The sequence below is a fragment of the Maylandia zebra genome, linkage group LG18 (assembly GCF_041146795.1).
Source record: "Maylandia zebra isolate NMK-2024a linkage group LG18, Mzebra_GT3a, whole genome shotgun sequence".
NCBI lineage: Eukaryota > Metazoa > Chordata > Actinopteri > Cichliformes > Cichlidae > Maylandia > Maylandia zebra.
Window position 1 is genome coordinate 10284423 of NC_135184.1, and position 15429 is coordinate 10299851.

The window sequence follows — 15429 nt, forward strand, 5'->3', positions numbered from 1 at the left end:
CTAAAGAAGCAAAAATACAAGCCACGTTTATTGAGTAAGTCAGGTTTTCCTGCGTGTAAAACATTTGGTAACGAGGTTTTTCATAAATGTATTGGCTTACTTCTCTAAGTAGTAACGCAAACATAAATACACTAACTTCAAACAAACATAATACATGATAGTGACGCAGATCCTTAAAAATGCTTTTCTACAGAAAACAGATAAAAGAGAAAACACAGAGAACAAAATGTTCAAATTCAACAAATATTTCAAGTGACATACTGTCAGAAACTGTCAGATCTAAATCTGTCACACAATTCAAAGACGGTTCAGAGATTTTTACAGATGCTTTTATTTGGTTCATAGTACACATCTTTCTCTTTGCAGTGAAACTTTGAAATAGTCTGTTTATCTACTGCTCAATATTTATTTTATTTTTTCCCCAGGACAGTAGATCATTCTTTTTTTACGTTTTATTTATTTCCCAAAAGCCACTTCTCAAACTGTTTTGATCTTTCTACACTGCCAAATAACAATCTTCTGTATTTAGTTTCAGTCTCTTTTAAAGACTTACTGTTTTTGGGCTAAAACATTCTTATATACATAAAGACAGCCTTTAAAAAAGACTTTAAAAAAGACTACTTATTCAAAGATGTGGCTTGGTTTTTATACTTCTCAGGCTCAAATAACGGCAAGTAGCCGTGAAAATGGTCAAATCCACATGTTTATCACACATGTTTGTATGTATTCATACTTTGTTTTTTGTTTTTAAATTTCTTAAAATGGAGATCTAGTTTCTGAAAAATTACCACTTTCATTTACACGCTGTACTAAGACTTAAAATATTAGGGCTATTTTTTCCTAACACAGAATACAAATACAAACATTTTGTTAACAAAACACTTTATTTTGTCTGTAACAGTTCATATGACAAAAATGTGTTCAATAACCGGTATATACTTCTCATGTTTAGTGCAAAGAGAACTTGATCCAGGTTTATGTTAGGGTTATACTGGGTTATACTGCACTGAAATAAGGTTTCGATTTAAACAAAAACATTTGCAAACTCTCGGCTGGTGTAAAGTTACAGATCCCTGTTGTTGCTGCTGAGCAGTTTGGGATAGGACGTGCCGATGGATTGCCCGTGCCGACAGACGACCAGCTCCAGCACGTACTCGTCCACTTTCACCACCACAGACGTCATCTTCTCAGTCGACATGAGGAAGATGATGGTGAAGAGAGCGACCTCAAACTCTGGACTGACACCAATGAAGGAGCCACCGACGGGCTTCACCAAGCCTTTCCAACTGAACTGCAGGTTCAGGACGTGGTCGTCCTCATCAGGCTTTAAAAACAGTAAATGCAATTCAGCGACATGTGCGGCTATTTACTTTTCAATCAGTGCTTTTACAGTAACGAGCTGCTGTATCAGTTTCTTACTGTGTCTTTGTTATCTCTTGCTTTGTAGCCTTTATAGTCCACATGGTCGTGCTTTTCCTGAAGGTAGAACTGCACCCAGTTGTGAAGACCCATGATCTCCTTTCCATATTTGGCTTCTCCCACAAACACATGTTCAAATCCACAGGAATCCTCACTGTAATGAAAATAAAACCAACCAGCACACCCAGAGATACTTAAGTTCAGTCTCTCAGTGCTGTATGACCTCATTCATATCAAGACGCCTTATCTACAATGTTAACATTGGAAGGATAACAGCACAGATGGCAGCAGAGCCGGTGACTCACTTTTAACCCTCAAGTAACCAAGCCTCATTAACGACTAATTTATGAATGACTCCATTATATTTTATACAGGAAAACCTTTCTAATGGCTGTGTGTGATTATCATACCTATGCTGTTTTATTGTAATTAAAAAGATAAGTTAAAAAGCACAAACTGTAGGAAGAGACAAACTGTCACATCTTATAAAACAAATTTTCTTTGTTTCAGTGTAACTAGAAAAATAATACATTTTAAATATTAAACTAAACAAAGATTATAACCTCTGCACATTTGTACTCAACACTTCTCCTCCTAGTCACCTGTCATTGATCCAGGTGTTCAGAACTTTCAAAATTAAAAATTCAAGTAAAAAAATTAAAGAGTGAGTTATGTATTACAGTGTGTTAACATCATTTTAACACCCAAATGTAGATAATCTAGTGACTCTGATCAAGAAATTAGAATTAAGTTATCACACTCTGTTGTTCATCCTGTGGAACTGTGAAAATGAGATGAAAAAAAATAAAGATGACAATAATAACAAAGGCTATAATGTTACTGTATAATGTTAAATATCAGTCTTTTCATTGTGATTGCTACATTGGGGCTAATTTCTGGAAGCATTTTTTATTTATGATTAAAAGTGTCACAAAAACAGATGTAAGTATTTGGCTGGAGTTACAAGGTTAACCTCAGGAAGATTTAAATACATGTAGTTTATTGTCAGCCTTTTCAGACAAAAGCAGCTGTTAATTAACACAGAAAAAAACAAAAAATAAACCCAAAACACATTCAGGGAACACTGTGTTTTATTTTTAGATTCTTCACTGATTCTTGAGTTGTGTTCTGCTCCAGACCTGGATCTCATTTAAGTTTGCCTTTAACCAATCATTCAAACCGGTCCCTTCCTTCTCTTTTAAACATTGCAGCAGCGCCCCCTGTTGTTACAGTTACTCACCCTCCGCTCCTGTCCCTGTGGTACAGGCGGAACCAGATGTCATACAGCTGTCTCTTGAACTGCCCAAGGTCTGATGGTGACTTCCCCTTCTTGACCAGATACTGGTGAGCACACTAAGAATAAAAACACAGTAACATACTTTGAAATTTCAGACATCCGAGTAAAAGATGTGACCTATCAATAGTATCGGAATAAACCATCGTTACATTAGAAAATTAATTCTTAGCCTTGAAAAAAAAAAAAAAGAGCAAAAAAAACCAAAAAACAGATCAATGCCTGGAATGAAAATTTGAGCCGGCATAGATCAAAAGATCAAAAGTGCCTGGAAAATAAAAAATACCCCCCCCCCCCCCCCTCCCCCCAACGCAAACTTAAACACAACACTGAAGTTAAAGTAATGAGTCACAGGAAAATCTAATCTTACTATAATAAACTAATCTCTGTTTGAACTCCTACACAATCTGGAGATGATAAACTAAACTTGACACACAGGTTCATCTTTGGCCCCAGAAGGTTCTTATCTATATCAGATATTCTAATGTCATTGTGTTGCCTGGCAACCACCGACCGACAGACTAAAATGACTCATCATTTATGTACCTATATAACATCTTATGAAATCATAGTATGGCATCATTTTTGTTTCATTACACAGTATCTGTTTTTTTATATACTCAGTGTTACATTACATCATTTGGGACATTAATTTATGAAGTCAAATTTCCTGTATTTAGAGACTACATTTAAAGTTTACTCTTGGATACATAACTTTATAAATGGTATCAAAAAGTGGCATTTCAATCCATGTGAATTAGTTAAGCCTACAAAAAAAAAAAACAGTTCATGCATTCTTGTCAGCTGTATATTATTGACATGCACATAAGGCATGTAAACTACAATGAAAATTATAAATCTTTTTTTTAATAAATGTGTGTCAAGCGAACAAAATTTTGCAGTTATAGTTAACAATTGTACAGTTTTCATTATACACTTAAAGTGTACTAACAGTGTCTGGCTGATGAGTGCAGAAGTTCATTTATTTTTTAGATAATTGTTCGTTGATGTGGTCCCTTGACTGTAAATTCATTATTCTGTATATAAGCATAAAACGACTTCCATATTGGTCTGCTGTTTATTTGTTTTTAACATCTACCACACCTCTTTTTTACTTTTCTCTAACCAATCAGTAAACAACAGCTTAAATTATTTCTGAGCTCATGCCCTCCTATGAATCCGCTGTACCTTCATGACATCTGTCTCCACGATGGCATCGATAAAGAGCTTGTTCTCTTTGAGCTCTTCTGAGGTGACCGTCTCTGACACACCTGTAGACATCTCATAGTTGTCCAGCAAGCTGATGAAATCTGAATAAAAAGGTGTAACCTCATTAAACTGTTTAATCGCTGTTGTTCCAAATAAACATAATAAAGAAAACCTTTATAGGCCTGACTCATACTCACATTCATATGTCTTAATACTCTTCAGTTTGTCTTCATTCACATATGTGAAGAGTGGAGCTTTGGCCTGGTCTCTGGCAACATTACTGCCCTGAGCCACATAACCCGCCTTCCCCTAAATATAAAAACACAAACATTCAGCAACATGTTAAAACTGAACAAACAAATATGAGGATTCATAAATAATTGACATGTAAGCAGCTCATAAAAGCATCACCCAGTTTCAATGCTAAATACACTTAAGCAGCTGCTTGATGACGCCAACTTCACTAAACACACACACACAGCAACCTATAACTGAAAACACACACAATGGACAAAAACAAACAAATGGCCGACTGTACCCTCATACACACAATAATAACATGGACTGAACCACCACTCCACACCATTAGCACTTTATATAACCACTGTAGAAATTAGCCACACTGATCTAAACTGCACGACTGTAAATGCTGTATAGACAAGCATTCTGTACAATACAATAATTATAGTTCTACAACTGTTTACAACTGTATATAACTTGTATAGTTCACATTTCATATTTCTGTATAGTTTTCATATTTATATCCTGTTCATAGCTTGTACACTCACTACAGCCTGTACATACTTATAGTTATAGCATATTCATAACATACCTTCATACCTTGTACATTGTAACATACCCATAATAGACACATATTTTTCACCCTCATTCCTCTAATAGACCCATTTTTATATAATATATCTATATTATTGCTAAAGCACTTTCTGGATGGATGCAAGCTGCATTTTGTTGCCTTGTACTTGTGACATGTGCAATGACAATAAAGTTGAATTCTATTCTATTTTATTCAACCACTTGAAACACTGAAGGAAAAGAATTAAGATAAAATTTACCAGTGGGCTGTGAGGCAACAGTGCTAAACACCATGACTCATCCTTCATTTCTTGCTTTAGCTTTTTCTGGCACTACCCAGTACATATGGGCCTAAAGTGAAGGCACAAACTAGAACAACATCTCCCCACACCTGGCACTGTGTGACGGGGAAAATGTGCAACAAATCAGAAATGAGCCGGGCTTAACTTTTAACAGCACTCAGTGTGATGGTGCACTCAAACCAACCATTGCAAAGTTAATCTTACTAGTTATCTCCAAAAGTTTATTTCTGTTCATGTGGATGTAGCGTTTTCAGCGGGAGAAAGTGCTGAGACTGAAGAAGTCACTTGGATGAGTGACGAAACGTTTCTCCCACTGACAACCCAACTTTTGGAGATTCACTTACCTGGATGATTGAGCATGCATCAAGACGTCTTACTAGTTATTATGTTATGACTAAGTGTTATGTGTTGTGACTCCAGTAATCTGCACTGACAGCTAACTGATGGAATAGGAATCCTGTGTGGGCATGATGGTTTGACTGGACTTAACAATGACAGCATGTTCATCATTGTGTGAATTCTATCTGCTGTCTTTAGTGTTTTGTAGCATAATTTCATTGGGGATTATTAAAGTATTCTGATTGTGATTCTAATTATGATTTAGCTTTAAAATGTCTAAAATTAAATTAGCTTTGTCACAGAACTCCAAACATTCTGATTTATTTACTGCAAAGCGTTTCAATCTGTTCAGTTTCATTATAAAACAGATTAAAAAACAAAACTTTTTTGTCAAATAACATTCAGAAGTACTTGTCACTGAGCAACAACGCTCACAGAACGTCACCACTGTAAATGTTTGAATATACATTAAAACACCTACACTCCAGAACCCCCATCAGGCTTCCAGTCCACACAAAGGTTTGCATTTATTGCATGCATCAGTGACTGCCTGCTTTGCATTGCAGAAAAGCTGCGATGCCCTTTTAGCACTGACCTGGAGGGAAATCCTGTAATCGGTCCCAGGTCTCAGGCGGTTTTTATCCAGGTGCCAGAGCTGGTTGAGTACCTTGGTGAGGTCCTGATCGGCCTTTTGACTGTTAAATAAAAATTAATAAATTTAAAAAAAAAAACACACAGGCAGACAAACATGGTGAATTATTAAGCAGGCCTAAAAACTGCCGTGTATGTGTGAATGGAAACATGGACATGGAAAAGGAAGAGACGCAGAGGGTTGATGTGACAGAGAGGACGCTCGGTACAGGTTGCGAGGCAGATGACCTGTTTTGCCGACCCCTTAAAGAAGAAGACAACGAAGAAGACAAAGAAAAGAAGAAGAAAGAAATGACTAACCGGGGTGTAATGTTCACATGTTTTTGCTATTTCTTCTGTCCTCAAGTAGAGTTTTACAGACAAACACACTAAAATAACTTCTCTCAGTATATACTTGCTCCCACTATTCAGATTAAAAGAGAAGTGACTTCTCACGCTGTCTATGCACTGAGAGGAACTGGAGTGAATGGGCAGTCTGTTTACTTTGTTGTTTTTCATAGCTACCATGCAGTTTGGGATAGTCCTCCTTTTTGTTTCAAACTACTGGTGATGAAATCTGCCGTGACAATTTTGTTTTCCCCACTCATGTGACTAATTCTTTCTGCGGAAAGCAGTTAACAGGAAGTTAACTGCTCTTCTTAGAATGAATTAGTAAGGTATACAAAACGAAAACGGCGTTTCCAAAACAAACATACATTACTCCTGTGCCTCAGTCGAAAGCAGCTTGTACATCTGTTTCAGGATGTGTGTCGTTTTTTCTTTTTTTAAAAAATTCTCAGTTACTTAGGTTTAAAACATAAGGCGCCTGTGATACAGTTAAGGACCTATTTATCTAAATCATAAAAACAGTTTCCCACATAGTAACAGCAGTGCTTAGCTGTGTAAATGACTCACATATCTATACAGCCATGCACAATGACTCTCCATTAAAACCCAGGTTGTCCGACACAGGTGATCTAAATAATGTTTTAATTAAGTGAAGACTGTTGACTTCAACACAAGCAGCAGCTGAAGGCTTTGTGTTGTCTCCTATCACATGTTATGCTGTAAGTCTTCTCCTTTGTTAGATAGCACAATGGCGCCAGATGAAAGCTAAAAAGCCAGCGGGGAAAACTTCAGCTTCAGCTCTAAATAATGATCCCACCTCCATCATTAAGTTACAGCTGCATGGATCAGTGAATGTGGGAGGGCTGTAATGTGAAACCTACAGATACCACTAAAACTATAACATCTCTGCCTTAGTTTTCTTCAATTACATCAATAAATGCTAAAACAATTGCACTGAGGCGGACTAACAACCACACCCTATGTCTGACATGTTACAATACGTTGAGCGAGAAGCAGATGACAGGATGGAGCACATACTGAGGCAGAAGGTCCTCTGTGTTTAGCCTGAGTACAGGAGGGAGCGACTACAGTTTTATTACAGCAGAGGAGGCTCTCCATGAAGTTCTCCATGTCCTGTTTGTTGTATAATTCAACCCACTAATCATTCCCAGACCCCGCTGCAGGCTCCTCTTACGCACATGACGTCCACGCAGCAGATGCACAGAGCGCAGTCTGCATTGAGGAACAGCTGTCAGGGAAACAAACCCGGACTTTATCGTGACAAAACTATCGAGGAGAACCATCAAAGGTGTGACGTTACACTGTAACTACATGTTTACATCAAACATGTCTTCGTTAGACGGAAACAAACGCGTTGAAACGGCCGAAAAGTGGCTGAAAACGACAACACGCAAATTTAAATTTCTCTGAAAGTTGAGAAGACGCTAAGTCATCCTTCTGCGCGTGCGTTTTTTTAAATCCCAAACTCACCTTCTCGACATGATTTTGTTGAGAGGAAAAACTCACTGAGACTTTTCTTATGCTCTCTGAAACAAACTACCGGAATCCGCAGACGGTTAACTCAGCCGTCAATCATGACGTCACCAAGGGAGCCAGCCAATTACAAGACAGGAGCGTAAACGCTGCTCTCCACCCCCTCCCCTCGCTCGTCAGACGTGGGATAAATTACAGTAATTTTGTTCTCTATCCCCATAAACTCAACTCAAACTTTTCATTGTCAAAGTAAACTCGTTATGGATGTCAATCCTGCAGTTCCGTGTGAGAAAAGGTGTAATCCTCTGAAACAGGAAAAATAAGTAACATGTGATAAAGGTGGAGGTTTTAGGGTCATAACAATACTTTTTAGCCTCACTTGGAATTCACACGCACTTGCAATCCCTTTTAAAGGTAAATGTTTTCACAATCAAATGCATTCAATTAATTATTATAATCATCAACTACTATTATCAGTAAGTGTGAGCTCAGATATCAAGGTAGAAGTTTGGGGAGTTTTATGATCATTTCGGCTTAATTTGGAGGCAAAGGCATTTGGGCAGCTTGCAGTAACTAAGTCGACCGAGAACCCCTCTGTATACCAAAATATTCTAGAGTCATATGTGAGGCATAACTGCCTGACAACTAAAACCTGGGTGAAATCGTGTCAATGAACAGTGAACAGCACGAGCAGCCGCAAATCTACAAAAGAATGGCAGAAAAAGAAAAGAATGAAATGAAAAGACCCAGCCAAAGTCCAGATCTCATCCTGATTAAAATGGTGCTGTGCACAAATAAATGCTGGCAAACCTCAATGAACTGAAGCAACACTGTAAAGAGAAGTGGGGCAAAATCCTGCCACGATAATGTGAGAAACTGGTAAAGTCCTACAGAAAACACAAGTACTTCAACTTATTGGTATTAAAGGTGGTTCAACAGGCTCCTTCTGTATTTTGTCTTAGTTTGTATTAAATAAATAGCAACACTGTGTAATGTTTTATATGTTGCTGTTCAGCTGAGCTTGTACTGGTAGCAAGGAACAAATGATTTTTTTTTATTATGTCCTGATACATAAAACCTTATTTCTTTTGTTTTCTTTTTTTTACCATGACTCAAAATTACAAAATTATAGAAAATCAGGCAAAGATTAGTCTTAGTTTCTCCTGTGGTCCCTTGGAATAATTAAATTTCCCACCAGTCTTTTAGAGTCTGAAAATCAACGTAAAAAAAACATAACTGAACGATGACGACTTTTATTTTGAAAAAGTCTTAACGACAAATGGTAAAAAAGTGCGTCTGCGCATGCGCAGTCACTCCACATGTTATTTTGGGACTGAACGTGTGTTTAGCTAAAAAGAGTTACCTTTTTCGCGTGCGAGCATTCGCACCACGCTTTTTACTGTCCTTGCCTTTCTCTTGTTGGTGTTCTATTACTGTTTTAGCAGCTGTTACACAAACTGCTCGAGGAAATCTGCTCAGAAAATCGGCAAATTTTAAGGAAAGCTAATTAGCCGGCTAGCTGAGCTCACTGTAGTCCAGCAGCATGGCAGCTGTGTTGGAGCTGGTCGCTGGCAGTTATGAACAGATCACCTTCGGTTATCAAGTAAAAACTGACGAAAAGGTAAGCTGGAGTCTCACAAAGCAACGACCTGTGTGTCACATAAAGGGTGTGAAGTTCAAGTGTTTGTTGGTTGGATGATGAACATGATTTGTATGCAATGCAGTATTTATTTGATTATGAAGCACATTCATTGCCCAGTATATGAAAGGAGTGTAATGTAAGAAGTTTCGTGACTCACTCCTTTTTCTCTAACAGTCTGCGGATTAATTTATATGCAAATAAATTGTTTTGTTATAAAAAGTTTTCTTTAAAAATAATTGTCATGCAGGAGTGGACAGCCAAAGCAGAATTCACACATCACGCTCACACAGCTTCAGTATCCGCAGTGGCTGCCAGTGAGAGGTTTGTCGTGACGGGGAGCAAAGATGAGACCATCCAAGTGTACAACATGAAGAAAAGGATCGAGCACGGTGCTTTGCTGCATCATGACGGTGAGTTTGTAAATTGTAATTAGTCTGTTTGATTTCTTCAGTTAAACATCAAAAACACCTAATATAGAAGTGACCTGTTGAATAATTCAAAGTGCGCTGACTTGATATTTTGTTTAAACTCAGTTTATTTCAAATTATTTTCTCAGCAATTTGAATTAACCTGAGGTTTAGATTGTTTTTGGGTTTTTTTGGTGGTGGAAACTCAAAGCAGTAACGTAAACGTCTGCCTGGTTTCTGCTTGTGGTGCTGACTGACTTCCTGCACAGGTACCATCACTTGCCTCGAGTTTTACGGGACGTCTCACTTACTGAGTGGAGGAGAGGACGGACTCCTGTGTGTGTGGAGCACGAAGAAGTGGGAGTGTCTGAAATCCATCAAAGCTCACAAGTAAGCGCACAGAAAGACGGCACAGACACACAGAGAGGGTTGTTTCTTTATGTTTGGTAGCGTCGTCAGTGTTGCTTTGTGCTGTGATGTCTTTCAGAGGTCATGTGACATCGCTGTCCATCCATCCGTCTGGGAAGCTTGCGCTCTCAGTTGGGACCGATAAGACACTGAGGTAAATTTCACAGCTCTCTTTAATGGTAGATGATTCAGATGATCCGTTTGCACTGATAAACAATGTTGGCCGTTGTGTCTTTGTATCCATGCAGAACCTGGAATCTCATTAATGGAAGATCAGCGTTCATCAAAAACATAAAACAGAGTAAGCTCCCCTTTAACCTTTTGGGCGGTGAGGAAATTGTTGACGCATTTATGATTCAAACCTGTGTTCTTTGCACACCTGACAGATGCACACATTGTTAGGTGGTCACCAGACGGGGACAGATACGTGGTTGTGATGAGCGACAAAGTGAACATTTACGAGCTGGAGACAGCCACTGTGACGGGAACGGTCGCAAACCCCAAAAGGATCGCTTCTGTCAATTTTTTAAACGTGAGCTCGCTGACCATGACATATTATCCAAAAGCCAGATTTTGACTACAGTTCTGACACAAAGTAAATGCCACATTTTCAGAGGTAGAATCACACAGACACAACATTAAGTGTTGTTGTCAATTTTCAAGAAGTGGATCCCCTCAAGATGAGGCATTTTCATATGAAGGATAAGCATATCTATAAAAACAACCACCGCTTATCTTTCAGAACTCCATCCTGGCCGTTGCAGGAGACGATGAAACTGTGAGGTTGTGTGATGTGGAGAAAGCAAAATGGGTGTGTGATTTCAAGGCTCACGAAACCAGGTGAATTCATTTATTCATTGTTTTCCCACCAATCATGCGTAGATCATACTGTCAATATTCTGATACGCGTGGTGATGGGGGAAGAAGTCAGCTTATCTTTGTGTCCGTTTGTGATGTCAGAGTGAAGACGGTCGACAGTGTGAACGTGGATGATTACTCTGTGGTGGTGACTGCTTCAAATGATGGTTTCATCAAAATGTGGAAAATTCATCTTAAAGAGGTACGCTGCGTCCTGATATTAGCTTTCTGGAGAACATGCATTCTTTGTTAATGTGGAAATGGACTTGTTGTAGACGACAAGCCACTGAGACCCACACACACATTCATACGTCACCTTTATTCTGGGCTTTTGTGCACTTTTTGCCTGTTATACTGACAAATTTGGGGTTAAGTATTGAGTTAAGTATTAAGTATGCACAAGGACACTAAGAAGCTGGGTCCTCCGGGTTTCTCTCCTGTAGCATTTTTTTTAGTCGACTAAAAGAGATCATAGATGCTGATTTTTCTTTTTTTAATTTATTAATTTATGTATTTATTTTTGCATTAACTTTGCTGACAATATTAGTAATACAATAAGATAAAATATCTTGATGGGTTCCTTTTAACAAGAACAAACTCAAACTTAAGTTTGTTTAAAATAAATATGGTATATTTATGATTATCCCGGTGAGCTAATACTTCTGCTGACCATCAGGAGCTGGAACCTCCCACACTCCTTGGGGAAGTGAACACATCAGCCAGACTGACATGCCTTGCTGTGAGGAGAACTTCACCGATGCAGCAGGAGATCACTGAGGAAGAAGCACCCCAAGCAACAACATCTGAAGGTGAGGTTGTGGAAACACTTCAGCTGCTTCGTGATGATGATCGGTGAGGGGACACTCAGCTCGCCTGAATGTGCGACCCGCTCATCGGATCATTGAGTCATTACCTCACATTCTGATCTGTTCTTCTCTACTTCATATCACTTCCTACGGGCAAGGGAATGTAAACCTGAGCTAACACCCTGCTCTGTGTTTATCCGTAGAACTACTTCCCGAACTTCTAAGGACAAAGAGAGTCCGAATTGCCACAGAAGTCGTCGTCCTGGAAGACGAGAGCAAGCCCAAGAAGAAGAAGAAAAAGAACAGTGGAAAATAGAATAAAATGTTTTATTACCCATACACATGTGGATTTTTGTTCTGACGACCTGCAGTGTTCTACATCAAATGTGAACTTATCGCTGATGAAAGAAAAGCAGAACAAGATGGATGATATAATATTTCATAACATTCAAAAGACTGGCAGTTCTTGTAGAATCAAACTGAAAGTTACACGTCAAACAAAAGTAAAGTGGACTATAATAAGACCCATGTTCGTGAGTTTCCCCAGGCTGCACACAGACAACTACTCTATATAAAAGTAGACATCATAGCACAAACACTGTGGCAAATGCAAAAAAGTGCCTGGAGTCTGAAGCTACCAATGATGTAATGTAACAAAGATTTATTATTTTTCTTCACAGCTCAGAACCTTTCTTAAAACAGCTTAGGCTGGACGTCTGCCAGCATCTTGGTATGTTGTACACATTTTGTTATAGGTGAGATAAAGCACAACTGCTGAGTGTATTTTTTTTTAAATAAAAACATTTTCTGTCCTCGTGAGTCATCTCTTTTCCTCCTGTAGGGGAGTCAGGAATTTAGACGTTCTTTTAATTTGAAAGCGCATGCAAAAGCCACCGGAAGTGAAAGACTTAACTCTCCATTCGGGAAGTTTCTAAGTGACAATCAGTGGAAACGACTGTTTCAAACTTTTAGTGTCTTTTAATCGGCTGTGTTTGGCTTCACTTTACAGTTAGGAGTTAAAGTAACCAGTTAAAACGACCTGTGGTCACCGTGTTAATTAAACTCGCTGTAGGTTTATCGCAGTAGAAGCTGCTGCTTTATGCTCATGGCTGTCGACTGGATTGGGTTCAGCTATGCTGCTCTGGTGTCGGCAGGAGGGGTCGTAGGTTATGTGAAAGCAGGTAGGCGAAAGCCTTTTAGAATAGACACATTTACATGACATGAACCCTGTTAAAGCGGACTTTAGACACAGATAACCACCTTTGCCCTGCCACTTTATTAAGTACATCAAACGTCATTTTACACAAGAGGCATGCCGCCAATGTATCCACACATATATTTTTGTCCAGCTGACTAAACGCTTCCTGTCTGACCATCTCCAGGCTGATTAATCACATTTTTTTTAAAGAGAAAAACTGCCGGATTTTTAGCTCTTTACTATTATTAGTTTGCTCACAAACAAATATTTCTGTGGTGAAGTCAAAGGCATTTCAAACTTTTTCTATGGAGACGTTTTCAAATACCTAAATCTACTTAAGATAGGTCAATTAATTTTTTTTAAACCAACCATTTGCTCCTATGTCCTCAGGAATACAGAATGGCAAAGGTGTGGCTGAGGGTCAACATAAAATCCTGAGAGCTTGAATTTCCTTGAAAAAAAACATCAGCACAGCCTACAGTATCATATCTGAAGGAAATTTAATATTTTTGGTCACAGGCAGCATCCAAACACTCAGAGTGTATATTCCAGTACTTGGAAAACTGATTTTGTGAGAGAACTTAAATTTCACAAGTTTGTCACATATTGGCAAAATAAAATAGGAATGGCTACAAAGTAGCCAAAGTAATCAAGTGTGAAAAATGATGAAAAATCATATTAAATTTGGTAAATCAACACATGTATTTAACCTCTAGTGGAGCTGTTACCTTGTAGAGTTACTAAGGTTACAAGGTGTGAGTTGGGTTTCAGTCGCCTCAAGATTGGGTGTTGTCGTCACCCTGCTGGGTGGGTGGGCGACCTGGGTTTTCAAATTGATAACATAGATGCATCTATTAGGAGTCTGAGGGGTAGAACTGGCAGCCACCAGTATTTTTAGGCTTTGCATGCATTTTTGTTTTTATATCAACCCACTTGTATCTTGGATATGCATTTTTATTTAATAGCATATTTATTATTATAGTGGCTCCATAGCATAGTGGTTTACATATCTGTCCAACAAGTAACAGATCCCAGGTTCAGTGCTGTGAGGAGAGACAAACCCCTTTGAAGTTTGTCAGGAAGGGTGTGGTAGGGAACAAAATTTCCCAAATCAAACATGTGGAATTAGTCACTGTGAACAAGGGAAGAACTGAAATTAGCTTTTTATTATTGTTTGTACCTGCCAAGGGACAACAAATGAAAATATACTAGAGGCTAAATCAGCACAAGGTGTCTTTTTTCACGCAAGCTCAGTGTGTTTGTGGTTAATCCCTGATAAATAAATGTCTTTCAAATGTAAGCTTTGCAGATAAAATCTAGAAACTCATCGTAACACAAGCATTCAGTCTCTAAAGTAGATTTTAAAATAAAACTTTGATGGAAAAACAAAATCACCATTAAAGCCTTCATGAAGAGCGCAGTTGCTGAATTATGGCTAGCTGTGCATTTGTAGTGCAGCTCCGAGTGCACACTTAGCTGCTTTACCTTTACAAGGCATTCTGGTAAATGTAGGTCAGTGTTCAACATTAAGGGGGGTGTTTCGATGACAGCTAACAACGTCTCCTCCACAGGCAGTGTCACCTCTCTGGTCGCAGGGCTGCTGTTTGGCGTGCTGGCTGCGGTCGGCGCTTATCTGACATCTAAAAACCCCAGGAATGTGTGGCTTTCAGCCGGTGAGTGAGTTCAGGTGTTAAACAGCTTAAACGAGTTCAGTTTCCCGAACTTAGCAAATCTTTGCTCTTCCTTGAATGCAGGCACTGCAGGAACTCTCTGTGTGGTGATGGGACTGAGATTTCTCGGCTCCTGGAAGTTCATGCCAGCTGGTTTGATGACTTTATTGAGGTAAAAGCACAGTTTCTGTCAAACTGTACCTGCTCACTGATAATATATTTTAATATTCTGCATCATGTAGGCTGTTTTCAGACATTCAGTGATATACATTTGTTATGTTTTCAGTTTGCTGGTATTGATGAAGACCTTCGCCAGAATGGGAAAGACACAATCACACAAATCTTGAGCCAAAATAAGCGTTTTTAGTGAGTCTGTGAATACATAAAAGATCAAACTTACAGCATTCCTCACCATTTATTTTCTTACTGCAGTCATACTTTTGTTAAAAATGTGATCATATAGAAAGGGCTTCCTGGAGCCTGTCCTGCCTCAGATCACACAGTTGTGTTATCAATTATTTTTTCTTTATTGTATGAAAAACATTTTTAAATAAAGTTTTTGGCTGTGCTTAAATGTAATTTTTCGACCCAT

General features: G+C 38.6%; 3 protein-coding genes across 3 annotated transcripts; 2 read left to right on the top strand and 1 right to left on the bottom strand.

Moving 5' to 3' along the window:
• Window positions 1-846: 846 nt before the first annotated feature.
• On the bottom strand, window positions 847-7974 carry si:dkey-222f8.3 (Poly(U)-specific endoribonuclease-C-like). Its single transcript, XM_004555249.3, has 7 exons — window positions 7846-7974; window positions 5972-6071; window positions 4120-4231; window positions 3902-4023; window positions 2660-2772; window positions 1420-1573; window positions 847-1324 (listed from the first exon to the last, which is right to left on the bottom strand). Exons 1-7 carry the CDS (start codon window positions 7854-7856, stop codon window positions 1064-1066), a joined length of 873 nt encoding a protein of 290 aa, XP_004555306.3. The 5' UTR covers window positions 7857-7974; the 3' UTR covers window positions 847-1063.
• A 1182-nt stretch (window positions 7975-9156) lies between these two features.
• Window positions 9157-12781, top strand: pak1ip1 (PAK1 interacting protein 1). The gene is made up of 10 exons (XM_004555250.3): window positions 9157-9469; window positions 9738-9900; window positions 10167-10287; window positions 10385-10459; window positions 10554-10606; window positions 10692-10837; window positions 11048-11145; window positions 11266-11365; window positions 11840-11972; window positions 12173-12781. Exons 1-10 carry the CDS (start codon window positions 9392-9394, stop codon window positions 12283-12285), a joined length of 1080 nt encoding a protein of 359 aa, XP_004555307.2. The 5' UTR covers window positions 9157-9391; the 3' UTR covers window positions 12286-12781.
• A 78-nt stretch (window positions 12782-12859) lies between these two features.
• tmem14cb (transmembrane protein 14Cb) lies at window positions 12860-15405 on the top strand. The gene is made up of 4 exons (XM_004555255.4): window positions 12860-13150; window positions 14739-14840; window positions 14922-15009; window positions 15124-15405. Exons 1-4 carry the CDS (start codon window positions 13069-13071, stop codon window positions 15182-15184), a joined length of 333 nt encoding a protein of 110 aa, XP_004555312.2. The 5' UTR covers window positions 12860-13068; the 3' UTR covers window positions 15185-15405.
• The last annotated feature ends 24 nt before the right edge of the window (window positions 15406-15429 follow it).

Bases quoted from the DNA above. Each gene is read 5' to 3' on its own strand.
- si:dkey-222f8.3 (XM_004555249.3), bottom strand. The intron at 2,773-3,901 runs GTACAGCGGATT...TTTTATTCTTAG, and splicing joins TGGAGACAGATGTCATGAAG to TGTGCTCACCAGTATCTGGT. The intron at 1,574-2,659 runs GTGAGTAACTGT...TTTTCATTACAG, and splicing joins CACAGGGACAGGAGCGGAGG to TGAGGATTCCTGTGGATTTG.
- pak1ip1 (XM_004555250.3), top strand. From the start codon at position 9,392: ATGGCAGCTGTGTTGGAGCTGGTCGCTGGCAGTTATGAACAGATCACC. The intron at 10,607-10,691 runs GTAAGCTCCCCT...CACACCTGACAG, and splicing joins CATCAAAAACATAAAACAGA to ATGCACACATTGTTAGGTGG. The intron at 10,838-11,047 runs GTGAGCTCGCTG...CTTATCTTTCAG, and splicing joins CTTCTGTCAATTTTTTAAAC to AACTCCATCCTGGCCGTTGC.
- tmem14cb (XM_004555255.4), top strand. From the start codon at position 13,069: ATGCTCATGGCTGTCGACTGGATTGGGTTCAGCTATGCTGCTCTGGTG. The intron at 13,151-14,738 runs GTAGGCGAAAGC...TCTCCTCCACAG, and splicing joins CGTAGGTTATGTGAAAGCAG to GCAGTGTCACCTCTCTGGTC. The intron at 15,010-15,123 runs GTAAAAGCACAG...TTATGTTTTCAG, and splicing joins GGTTTGATGACTTTATTGAG to TTTGCTGGTATTGATGAAGA.